The sequence below is a fragment of the Emydura macquarii genome, unplaced genomic scaffold (genome assembly GCF_026122565.2).
Source record: "Emydura macquarii macquarii isolate MOO-44397 ecotype Brisbane River unplaced genomic scaffold, CSIRO-AGI_Emac_v2 contig_2372, whole genome shotgun sequence".
Taxonomy (NCBI): Eukaryota; Metazoa; Chordata; order Testudines; family Chelidae; genus Emydura; species Emydura macquarii.
The window spans coordinates 3,550,223-3,562,828 of record NW_027132509.1 but is presented as its reverse complement, the minus strand read 5'-3'; the positions used below and the strand labels follow the sequence as shown (position 1 = coordinate 3,562,828).

The 12,606-nt window shown below is 38.6% G+C and overlaps 1 protein-coding gene across 2 annotated transcripts in view; it reads left to right on the top strand.

Moving 5' to 3' along the window:
* Positions 1–12,606, top strand: part of FGFR2 (fibroblast growth factor receptor 2) — a 113,441-nt gene that overhangs the window by 36,831 nt on the left and 64,004 nt on the right. For both annotated transcript variants that reach the window (XM_067561339.1, XM_067561338.1), the window contains exons 4-6: positions 3,382–3,648; positions 4,389–4,463; positions 11,155–11,324. In XM_067561339.1, coding sequence (XP_067417440.1) covers positions 3,382–3,648; positions 4,389–4,463; positions 11,155–11,324 — 512 coding nt within the window. The remainder of the gene's footprint in view (positions 1–3,381; positions 3,649–4,388; positions 4,464–11,154; positions 11,325–12,606) is intronic.

Genomic DNA, 12,606 nt, shown 5'->3' with positions numbered 1-12,606 from the left:
GGTGGAAGGACAGATATTGGTCACATTGCTTAATACACCACTGGAGGCTCTCAGATACCACAGTGATGGAGGCAGTATAAGAACCTGCCTACAATAAGATACTTTGGGATGGCAAAATGTCTGGTAATCCTGAGCAGTACTTGTGCCTGAGGGAAGTACAAAGGCTGCATCTGAGGCAAACCTCAGGAGTACAGGAGAAGCCAAAGATCCTTGTGCCTATATTCCCCTTGTGCACCCATACAAAGTTGGGTTGCAGGAGCAGCCCCGATGAGGCCTGAAGACCATCATTAATTAGGTTACACACTGTGTGAGTGAGGAAATTGGCCCTGTATTCCTTGCAGTAAATCTCACGTGAGTGTAAAAATATTTATTAACTGAGTGCAGAGTACTTGGAGAGGGGGTAATTTTGTAGAGTACTGTAGTTGGCAGGAACAGCTAGCAGTTTAACCTGTTGATCTTTCACTATGAAACTATTGGACAGGATAGCACTTCAGTGTCCCACCTGTTCCCTGTTTGCATTTGGGCACCAATTCAACACCCACACTGGAAAAGTTTATAGGCAAACATAACAAGTGCCGGTTGTAAGTGCTTCTATGTTCTAGTTTGGCAACAGAAAGCCTTCGCTGAAATAGCTCACTCTTTCCAAACACTGCTTGGTTATTTCATGACAATGCTTGGTGCTGTATCTTCCTGCAGATGATGATATTAATAGAGAATCATGAACCAAGTCGGGAATTACTAATTTGTGCAGCTCTGTATATGAGCTGTCCATTTTTTGTTGGCTTACTAGTAATTTTTCTTTTAGAGCTGTGGTTAAATATGTCATTTGACTTGTGCTGAAAGATTAAATAGGATAACAATTTAAAAAAAGAACACAATTAGGGATGGAGTTTGAATATGGTTTATCTTTCACAGTGTGTAATCACAGTTGGAGTAATCTACATTGCAAGTGGATCCAGAAACCTCCATCTGTTTGCTTTCTTGGACTGTTCAATAAAAGCCCCTTGTAACAGATAAAGGGAAGGCTAAATAATGTTATCTACACCTATATTGGCTTTTTAAAAATTTAAACAAAGTCATTTTTAGACGCCAGTAAATTGTTGGCATAGAGTAAATTCTGCACAAAAAAAAATTTGCTGTGAAGATAGAGCCCACTACAGAAGCTACAGGGAAGTCTGTCAACTCTTATACTGCAAAGTAAACTTGTCATCTTGTTTGTTTTGCAATTGCAGCTAATTAAAAAAAATCTTTGGCATTGAGATGTGAGTTTTCTTGGGTTTAACCTTTACTGATATGAAATTTATGTAGAAACCACTTGTTTTCCATCCGGAGATCACTTTTGTAATAGCACTATTTGGAGCGCTATGTTTAACCTGAAATATGGATCAATAGAATTCTTAATATGCCAGCAAGACTAAGGTGGATGAGGTAAAACGAGTTTGTAAAAAGTATTAAGCCTTATTATGGCTCGTTGAAGACTTTTACTAAAGACTGTTGTTCCCAGAAGTTAGGGCTGACATTGCCTATTTAAAGATGCTGCTTGGCTCCCATATGTAAGTTTTATGTATACATATACACATAGGCATACTGCACAGCTGGTGTCTGCATGTTGAAGGATATGTGTTGGGGCTGAAGCTGGGGAGCAGCTGCTCCACATGACACGCCTCCTCAGTACCCGAGCTGCTCCCTTTCTTTGCTTTCTATTCCACTCTGGGGAAAGGGAGGAGAGGAACAAGTGTGAGGGAGGGTAGGCTGTGGTTACATAACTTCTTATGGGAGGAACCCAGGGGTACAGAGGGACCAACTCCCTATGCAAACTCCTTCATGCAAAGGAGCGTAGGGCTTTGTGGAGTTTCTAACTCTCCTCCGCCATGTTGCATAAGGACAGGAATCTGTCCCACTTGAGGGGGGGAGACTGAGGTAACTGAATTTCCAGTGTCCTTTGGGAGAGGCTGATTTGGCTCATGGTAAATATAGAAAAACGTAATTTGCGTAGCAAATTTGTTTGAGGAAACAGCTGCTGAAATTCCTGTGAAAATCCTAGTACGATAAGGGAACGGATGGGTAAACTGTCTCCTCTTGAGTTTGAAAGCTTGGATCCCATGTCTCTAGATTCACATTCTTCTCAGGAGAGACTGTGAAATAAGAAATGGAGAGAACCAATTCAATGGAAGAATGACTGTAAGACGGAGCAGGGAGTGGGCAGTATGGAAAACATATATAGAAAGTTTGAAAAAGGAGCAGAGAGGGGCCAGAGAAAGAGAATAAAGTAGTCATATATAACCTGTTTATGCCAGCTTAGATTTTGTTTTTGTATCCCTTTATCCCTATTCAGAACTTTTCAGATAGAAAAATGTTTTGTTTTCTAAAATGAATTTCTCTTGGAGGAAAAATATCCATTCCTTTAAGTTCAGGGATGAAGTAAAGGTTTTCTATCTTGAATTAGTTTTGTGAACTGCCCGCCCAAATTGCGTTGAGATCCTCAGAATCTCAGATTCAGCAACATTCATTTGTCCAAAACTAGAGTGTTTTGTGGGCTGCTTTTGGTTAACAATAAGAAACAGTTATGTGTGATGTGCCTTTTAATAATCACATGGCCTTAAACCAAATGGCGCCCCAGGCGAGGAATGTCTTCAGTGCGCCCCTCTTCCATTTCAGCGCCTCCACATTTGGCACCCCTGCGCATGTACACTTTCACATTTACACAGTAAAATGAGGTTCACAATAAAATGAGGTTCACAATATTGCAGCTGGGCTCTCACTTCACTTTAGTTCTTTCTTATATCTCACTGACTGACTGATGATGCCCTGCCCCTTATATACCGGGGAGGGCATGGCGGACAACATTTTAGGAGGTTCCAGGAAAATGTAGTTGTCAGAAAGTCTGGAAGATTTCATGAGATTCTGCAAAGGTCTAGAACATTCTAGGAAGTTAGTGAAAAAAGATTCCACATACGGAATACCTGAAATATTTTACTTCAAACATTCTATTTTCCCTTTTGTCGCTAACAAAAAAATCAGCACCCCGAGCCCGGCACCCCCCAGGCCTGGCGCCACCCAAACCCGGAACCCCAGGTGGTCGCCTCAGTCACCTGCTCCTAAATCCAGCCCTGATCACATGCAAAGCTATCCCAATGAAGAGAGGAAAGACCACTGTTGCTTTGGTGGGGGCTTTCTTTGTGGTTTACTTTTCACCAATAAAATCTGCTCCATAGCTGCATTCTATTAATTTTATGAAATAGGTTGCTGGGAGAATCTGATAATGAAACTTTTTTTTTAACATAACTTAATTTCTGTGGATGAAAGGGGCCTTCACTGACTTTTGTTGGAAATTCTCTCCTTTCCCTTTTTTCTTTTTCCTCCTTCCTTCCACTTTTGCAGAGCCACCAACCAAATACCAAATCTCTCAGCCAGATGTGTACTCAGCACTTCCAGGAGATCCACTTGAGTTGCGTTGTCAGTTGAAGGATGCCATCATGATCAGTTGGACTAAAGATGGGGTCCAGTTGGGGCCCAATAATAGAACAGTGATTATTGGGGAATACTTGCAAATTAAAGATGCTACACCCAGAGATTCGGGCCTCTATGCTTGTACTGCTGTTAGGACTATAGAAAGTGATACTCTATACTTCATTGTAAATGTTACAGGTGAGTGAGCAGAACATAGTTCTTGCATGAAGTAGCAGTTTTCAGTATCAAAAGTGCTATATAAAATGACATTCTGTTCTAATTTGAAAAAGTCTAGCCAGACATTAAGTCAGATACACAGAATAGCCTTTCATATATTGAGGTGTCTAATATTTTCCCCTTAGGCCAGATCCTGTCAGGTGTAAATTGGCATAATACTCCATTTACTTTACTTTACTTACTATGTTGATTTATACGGACTGAAGATGTGACCCTTTGCTTTATGTCTAAATTACTGGATTAGATTTTACAGAGTGACCACAAAGATAAAACAGCCTGTGCAATATATTTAAATGGTATAATTTTCACATCAGGAGATGTATAAGTATATCCTAGAACCAATCACACAGTTCTGCATGTTGCTGTGTTACCTGCATCCTACAGTCCGTCTACTGACAAATCATTCCTGAGACAATTAGAGATTTTAAGAAGAGAAGGATCATAACTAGAAAGAACTAGATTTTCTGAAATTAGCAACCTTGCTTTGAAATCTTTACAGCAATTCCAGGATTATTACCCAGTTTTAGTAGGTTTTGTAAAAATAATACACATTTTGTGATTGAGTTTGCTGCTCATGTGAATTCAGCACATTTAAAGAAAATGTAATCCAGATATACCTTGTTTAGGTGTCTTAAAGTGTAGGAAATTGCATGTGCTACAAAATGCATCATGTAAAAGATCTGATCATCTTTAATATGCAGATGCTCTTACATCTGGAGATGATGAAGATGACAATGATGGCTCAGAGGATTTTGTGAATGACAACAACCACATGAGTAAGTAACAGCAGACTGCTGGAGTGACTGGCGGGATCCTTGTGGAAAGTAATTTCTTTCTAACCTTTTGCACTGTCAACTGCTTTGCTTTGTGGCTGTTAAATGCATGTGATATCAAATAGCAATAACTTTTCCTAACAGTTTTCTCTGTGTTACTTATCATGACTTTGGAACATGAAAATAAACTAACATTGTTGAATACCCAGTTTGTTTTACTGGTCTGTTCTTTCTATCTTAGTCTATCATTAACTTTGTAATAGTTTTCCTTCTTCCTAAATTAAAATTAACCATTGTTGTGCTTTAGAGTCCAACTTATAAACTAACATTCCCTTTCATTTTCTGCTCTTGTATCTGATCTGAAGTCTAACTAAAGATAAAAAAATCTGATTGAGAATGAGTTAATTAAAAGGTGGGTTGGAACCATTTTTAACTGAACCTTAAGGGACCAAATCCTGCAGTCTTTACTCAGGCAAAAATCCTACTGGAGACAATTAATGGACTTGGAAACAATGGGATTTATTCCTGGAGTGAAGACTGCAGGATTTGATCCCAAAGAAAGCACTTTGTCTAATTAGTAGTCCAACTAAATTCAAACATTTGTGATACTCAATTAATGTGAAAGTGGGTTAAAAGAATCTGAAACCTGTGTGGTCATTAAACTTCCTTCCCATTAGATCATTTAATATGCCTAAATAGAGCAATGACTAGGAAGAAAAATGTATTCATATTGATTTCTTATGTGGCACTATGGAACTGTTATCAAACCCCTGTGGATTACTGGTAGTGTGCCATCGTGCACACTATAATGTCACTAACATAGACTGCTGCATTTCATATTAACTTACTTAGAGATCACTCATTAGGGATGCCCTATCATTACAGTATGTAACAGTCAACTAGTACATTATTTTTCAGGCTGCTTTGCAATTAGTTCTTGTTTGACATGTCAATATATAGCTGAAACATACATGCACATGATTAAGTACTGGTGTTTTTCAACTGTACTAGAGATACTGCTGTATATAACTGCCTCTGTTCTGAAGCTGTGAAATGTTGCTATTTAAAATTATATATAAGTTCTTAGCTGACTGTTTGGCCCCTGCCATCTATTAGTGTGATTAAACCAGTCTGATTCACAGGTGCATCTTAAAGTGGCTGAGATTAAGCAGCTCTAGGCTGCATTGACAAAGGAATGTGGTGGCAAGGATAATTGGCAAGTTTGGAAAAGGGACATTTCCTTTAAAAACAATGTTTCATTGTCAAAACTGGTGAACAGAGCAAATGCACATGAGGGCATAATTCCTTGTTTCGTGTTTTAGATAACAGCCATCTTCAAGTTAGTGTTACACTTGCTGAAAAGATTTTGTGACATTTTCTAAACAGTTTGTCAGTATAGTGGAGCTTCTGTTTCCCATTAATACCTGTGGAAAAGACACTGTGACAGATTGAATTTTTCAAGTGACTAAAGGGAGCAAACAGAAAAAGTCCAGATTGCTGCCTCACAGAAGTGCTTTGTTTGCTTATTTAACAAGTTTACGTTACTATTAATTATTTATATGTCCTGTAGTATATTTTGTCACAGTAGTGACATTCTTGTAATATGAGTCTTCATTGTAGGCCACCGCTAAACTTTTATTGAGAAGAGGATGAAAACTTTTAGGTGTCCAGATTAGCAAGGTTCATCTGCATTCTTGCTGCGCAGAATGACACTGATGATGTAACCTAGACTTTGCTTATTAAAAACTCTTTTTATTTAGCAAAATAAAAGTTTGCTTAATTTTTAGGTGTAGACATAAAGAAACAGAATCTCTGATAAGAAAGACAACCCACTGTTAGAAGTTCTCTTTAATAAGGCTTTCATGAACTGTTCTCCCTGACTGCAATGGAAACCCTAGAGACAGAGAGAGACCAAATCCTCTTCCTGGTTCTTGTAAGGGGAGGGGAAGTAAATGGCTGCAGGTGCCTTCAACAGGAAACCAAACCTTGGCATTCTCAATCCTGAACACTTAAAACCAAAGCAAACATTTTGGGTGGTTTTATTTGCTACTTTAAAAAAATTCCTTTAAAAAGACTATTTATGCATTTCTTTGGTTACAAATATATTTTGTATGGCCAAAGTTTTCAAATGAAGGCACCTAAACCTGTAGACAGATGTAGCCTTATTTTCAAAGGTGCCAAGAATACACAACTCCATTTGGAGTTCATGGGTGCTGTAAGTGCACAGCATCTTTGAAACCAGGCTGCTTTTATTTAGGAGCCTAAATGTCGGAAACTAAGTTTGATCATTTTGGCCTATGTGCATTTTATTAAGTGGAGGGCATGCACAGCATACATCATTCTGTAGCTGGCATCCTGGCATGTTGACAAATATTTTAACTGGCAGAAAACAGTGGGATAGATCCTGAATGGTTTTTTATTCCTTCCAGCTTTTGTTTAAGTGATTTGTGAGGCTGGACTGACCATACTATAAAATAAAATTCTCTCTCCACAGAATAGCTTTCATGGCATTTTAAGCTTCCCCATCACTGACCTGATAATCTGCCTCCATCTTGTTTTTGAGGGCCACCTCTGGGGGCTATGAGGCTATTTGGTCCTGAATGCTGGTTCAGGGCCTAGTCTTGCAAGACACAGAATGCCTCCTACATAGTGTTGAGCACCCTCAGCTTCTCTTGGCCTCAATGGGAGAGTGCATTGCCACCATTTCCTCTTTGGCCACATCATAATAAATACACCATTGACATCAATGGGAGTTGAAAGCAGCTTGAAGGTGTCCTAGCTCTTTGTGCTCATTGCTGAGAATGCTGACATGAATATCAGTTGTGGTGTTTTGTGTGATATGGACACTTGTCCATGAAGAACTGGACTGAGACCATCAGCTGGTCTCACCATTTCACATGGGCCACTGAATGACCATCAGATAGGTCACTTCTAACTTGGACTGAATTCTAATATGTGAAAGGCAGCATATCCCAACCCAATCCTATGAACATCCAATTCTGTCTCCTTTTAAACCGTTTCCTTTCAGTTATATTGGCATGATGAACGTTTGTTTTAAAACAACCTTTATTTAAACCTTAAGTCTTCCTTTTAAAACTTGAAGAATAAAATATAATTATAGCTATGTCTATCTATAGAGTGATCAGTGATTTAAAAAAAAGGTGCAAATGAATCAAACTGCAGAGAGCAGAAATCCTCTCAAGGAAGAAGTAAAATTGGATGTCTAGTAGAAGTGGTCTTTAATTAAAGGTCAAATTCAATTGCACTTGAACCTTGGGGATACTTTGATTTGGTCACTTAAAGCAGGGTGTTGCTTGCTGGAGGTAGTCCTCAATTAAGTTTCACTGTAGTTGACGTCTTTTATATTAATGTTTAGTGGATACTTTTTTAAAAATAGGACTTTGTAAATCCTGAAGCAAAATGGTCCTCTGCATTGTCTACTTTCAATTTTGCGTGTACGAGATTTGCCTGATTAATTTTAATGTGACTGTAGTCAAGTCCAGAGCCGGTCAGTGGAATATTTTCTTAGCTTATGAGAATTCTAAAAGTAATCAATAATTCTCACCAGTTCATCTAGTACTTATACTATTACTGCATGAACTTTAAACTGATGTACTGTAACTATCCATATACATTCAAGTATCTATCTAGTTAGTTAACAAAGATAGTATATGATCAATATCGCTCATAAAAAGATCCTGCACATGAATTAACATGTTGATTCTTGGTTTTAGTAGATCTGTTATTCTGCAGACAGGAGCACTCAGGAGTACTCAGTCCAGTCCTGTAAATTGTGGAGCAATGTTCCATTGCAGCTTCCTTCATAAAAGTGTGGAAGGGGGAGGAGGGTCTGAAATTATGGGGTTCCACTGGCCAGCTGCAAAGCCCCACTCCCCTCAACATACACACACTCTCACATTGTATGCATGAGTTAGTGCATGCAGTGGACATGATTACAGCCTCTGTGTTGTTGTTAGGCTTGACAGAATTTGATTTTTATTTTATTTTTAAATTTTGATGGATCATATCAATGTTTATTTTTAAGATTTTTCTTTGTGTAGATTTTAAATCTTCACAGTTGCAGAAATCATGGGGAGGGGTCAGACAATTTAATGACCATAGACGTTGAGGTTCAAACAGTCAAAGCTTTATAACCATTAAAACAGAAATTGTCAACATCATATGTCAAAATATACAAAATAAATATCCTTAAAACACTATCTAACCTATAATGTAATAAACTCTCAAGCTGCATTTTTCTTACTGTGCTTATCTTTAAATGTTGTTTTTTCAATGGAAATATTTTTTCATTGGTGTGTGTGTGTGTGTGTGTGTGTGTGTGTGTGTGTGTGTGTGTGTGTGTGTGTGTGTGTGTGTGTGTGTGTGTGTGTGTGTGTGTGTGTGTGTGTGTGTGTGTGTGTGAGAAATCAATGTTTTCTGACATTTATCAATAAAAATTGAATCTTTCCAAGTCTAGTTATAGTATTGGCTGTTGGGTTGGTGCTACACAGCTGGTAGGGAGGGTTCCATGCACTCACCACAGTGAGGAGTTTAGAATAAATAAATGGCTAGGTAGTTAGAGTGTCTGTGCAAATCAAGTTTAATCTGACTTCAGGAATCTTGGATTTGGCCCAGTGAGCATATCTGTTTGATCACATTGCATTACCTTGTTGAATATGTTTAATGATGCAGAGAAAATATTCTTTTTATGTATTAGTACTTTAATGTAATTCTCCCTTTGCTTGATGTAGTTTTCATCTAATTCACTTTTTGCTAGATGAAGTAAATTCCTTTGGTTGGTTTACTACTTCAGTTTGTTGAAGGAGCCTTTGGTGTGTTAGGGTAATCTTGTTTTTAGCCAATAATTTTAATGGTGCTTTCCGCTGCATCTTTATTCCCTTTGGATCATTTAGCAATTTCTTGGTCCTACAGTTTAATTTTAAATACTTGCAAGTTAACTGATTTTATGTTTCAACTACATGTGCAAATTTGCTTTGCTTTTCTAGTTCATTAATTTTAAGACTAATTGCTTCTCCAGGCTAAAAAACCTAAACGCTTATCGTATCTAGCATCATTTTAAGACTTGCTTTTGGAATGTTTTTCTTTATAGAGGAGACGTTGTTAAAGAATTCCTGTATTTCTGTCCAGCTGTATTTTTATTTTGAGGGGGGTCCCAGGATTACTGAGTTTTTACCAATTGTAAGATGTGCTATAAATATTTGAAGAACGGAAGAGTTTATTTATAGTGGAGTGCTAGACTGCTAATGAAGGAAATGAAACAGGGCTGAGAGACATGCAGTTATTTTTCTAGACCCACTTAGTCCTGAAAATTCCATGCTAATCTGATTGATTTCAGGAAGAAGCCATTGTAAAATAAATTAATGTTTCCTACTGTTAAACAGATCTTGATTTTTTTAAACAGGTAAGGTGGCTTAATTAAAACTGTGTCATGAAACTACCATGCAGTTTAGCCCAAACAGTGCGCGCACACTATTTGAGAGGACCAGATCTAGAATAGTAGGGATGTTAGGGTAGTTCATAATTGAGTTGAACTGACTGTGTGGGGAAAATGGTACTGTGCATGGCTCATGGAGCCAGTGCTCATAGACCCTCATGACTCATGGGCATCAGCTATTATCTATCTCTATTTATCTATGAACATGTGTGTGTACATGTAATTTTTTCCCAAACTCAGCATTCACAAGGTAAAAACATACTGATCGGTTTCAGTATTTTTGTTTGCTCACATTTATGATTTTGGTACATGTCCTATTAAGGGCCCAGTTTTTAGACATCAGAAGCCCTCTTGTGCACACAAAGATCACATTCATCTGTGTGTGAGCACTGACCATAACTACAGATGGAAATGGGTATCTGGAGGTCTAAACTCCATTTGAGTGCAGTAATGAGAATCATCCATGTAAAGGTAGGCTCACAAATACATGTTCAGTTTTGCCCAACGCTTTTGTGCTTTTCTATCCACTCAACTTTTGGCTTGAAGGATCTTGACAAGCTCATAATAGTGAGGAAATCCAAAGGTCGCAACTTTGTCCTTGTATGATCAATTTTTTTTATCAGGTAACCTTTAGCAGACATGATGCCAAATTCTGCCTCACTACTGCACACATGCACATCTAAAAAGCCATGTCCTGATGAGAAAGCATGAGATACAATTTTGCTGACTTGGGTCTGGCTCTCCTCCAAATCCACGTTGAGACCACCACTCTGCAAACCCCTTAGAGCAGGGATTGTGCAAGAGTGTTCTTGGGCAGGATCTGCTTCTTGCTGTTGGTGTACTTGAATCATTCGGCCACCTGCATCGTCGCAGATAATTCATATTCCCAATATGGGAGGTACTGTTAACTGAGCTGTGGCCAGTCAAAATACATGTGCAAAAATGAACCGAGTCCTAATTTGTCCTTTGGAATATAATATCCCTCACTTTTCAGATCCTTGTAACTTCTGAGACTCGGTGAAGTAAATTAAAGGAATGTTTCTGTTAACCATAGTGCGTCAGCAGCAGAACTGTGATGAGAACTCAGAAGCATGTGATCCCAGTTGTATGCTAACTCCAAACCACATTGTCTCCCACAGACAATTCATGCAAAACCAAGAGTGAAACCTCCTGACAGTGGGAAGGAAGCTCAGAACAGTTCGTAGATACTTATTTTTGAGTATTTATTTTTGTAAACAGGAGCGCCCTACTGGACACACACAGACAAAATGGAGAAAAGGTTACATGCAGTCCCAGCAGCTAACACTGTAAAATTTCGTTGCCCGGCTATGGGAAACCCAACACCAACCATGCGATGGTTAAAGAATGGGAAAGAATTTAAACAAGAGCATCGCATTGGTGGATACAAGGTAAGATTGCACTTGAATATATTGCCATTTCTCATTTGCAATATGGGTCTGATCCAAAGCCTGTTAAAGTCAATAGAAAGGCTCTTAAAGGACTTCGGATCAGGCTTAGGATCACAAAAAAGTCCTCTAAAGAAAATAAGTTAATCTTGCTTCCTTCTTTTTATTCTGTCTGTTACTGAGCTTGCAAACTGAGTTTTATATCTTCTTTACAGATTCAGAGAATATAAATATAATTGAAGATACTTTTGGGAGTTTATTTGTAAAACTAAGAGAAAAATAACTTTACAAAACATGTTTTTTACAGATGAGATCTTAGCAGCCTGAGCTTTCAGTTCTAGTGTCCTGGAATATTCAGCTAGATTGTTAAATACAACAATCTACATTGGTGATTACAGAGGGTTTGATGAATGAAGGGTCGGAAGTCAAAAGTTATTATTTTCTGTGGAGTTTATGGTCTGTGAAAGTGAAATGGGAAGCAAAGTTTGAGGGAAAGTAACAGCAATTACTTACTTACAAGGCTTTGTTTGAATTTATAGTTTAAGATTACAAGTTTCAGTCTCAGGTAGTAGTTACTGATTAAAAGGGACAGTTAGGAGGGGCGAGCTAGTGCACTGGTACAGTGCACTAACCTTTAACCTCTGGAGCAGGTCAGATCAGAAGTCAGAATTTGGTCATCATTTCCTAGCCTTTGTTGAACATGAATTTGTTCATACACAGGACTGAACATGTTTGAGGGTAAGTATCTGTGCAAGAATCATAATTTCCATCTTGCCCCAGAGCTCCATGCCAGCTCTAATCCAGCATGGCATCTGTCACAGCCATGCTGCCACTGACTTCCTCAAGCACTTCTAGAAATCCCACCACGGGAGAAGAGTTTCCAAATATGGGCAGGGGGCAGCAGTGTAAATTATGGTAGAATCCCTGTCTCCTCCCACTCCCATCAAATCTATATATTGGGACCACACAGTGAGGTCTCTAAGGAATGTGGGAGGATCGTGACATATGCCTATATCTCTTCTCTCTTCCCCACTCGCCCAAAAGCTGTGATCTGCACACACAATCAGATAGGAGCATAGAGGAACCCTTCATTATGGCTGTATTTACAGGTGGGCTTCTGTGGGAGCTCACTCATCCTTCGCATAGGCTGCATCCAATTCAAGTCAGCATCTCCAGAAAAGCTACTGAAAATTGCTTTTATAAGGAAATGTCTTCATGGATGCAAAGACTTTCTTGAGTATCTAGTTAGATTGCTTCATATTTCTCATGTATGAGAAGCAAATAT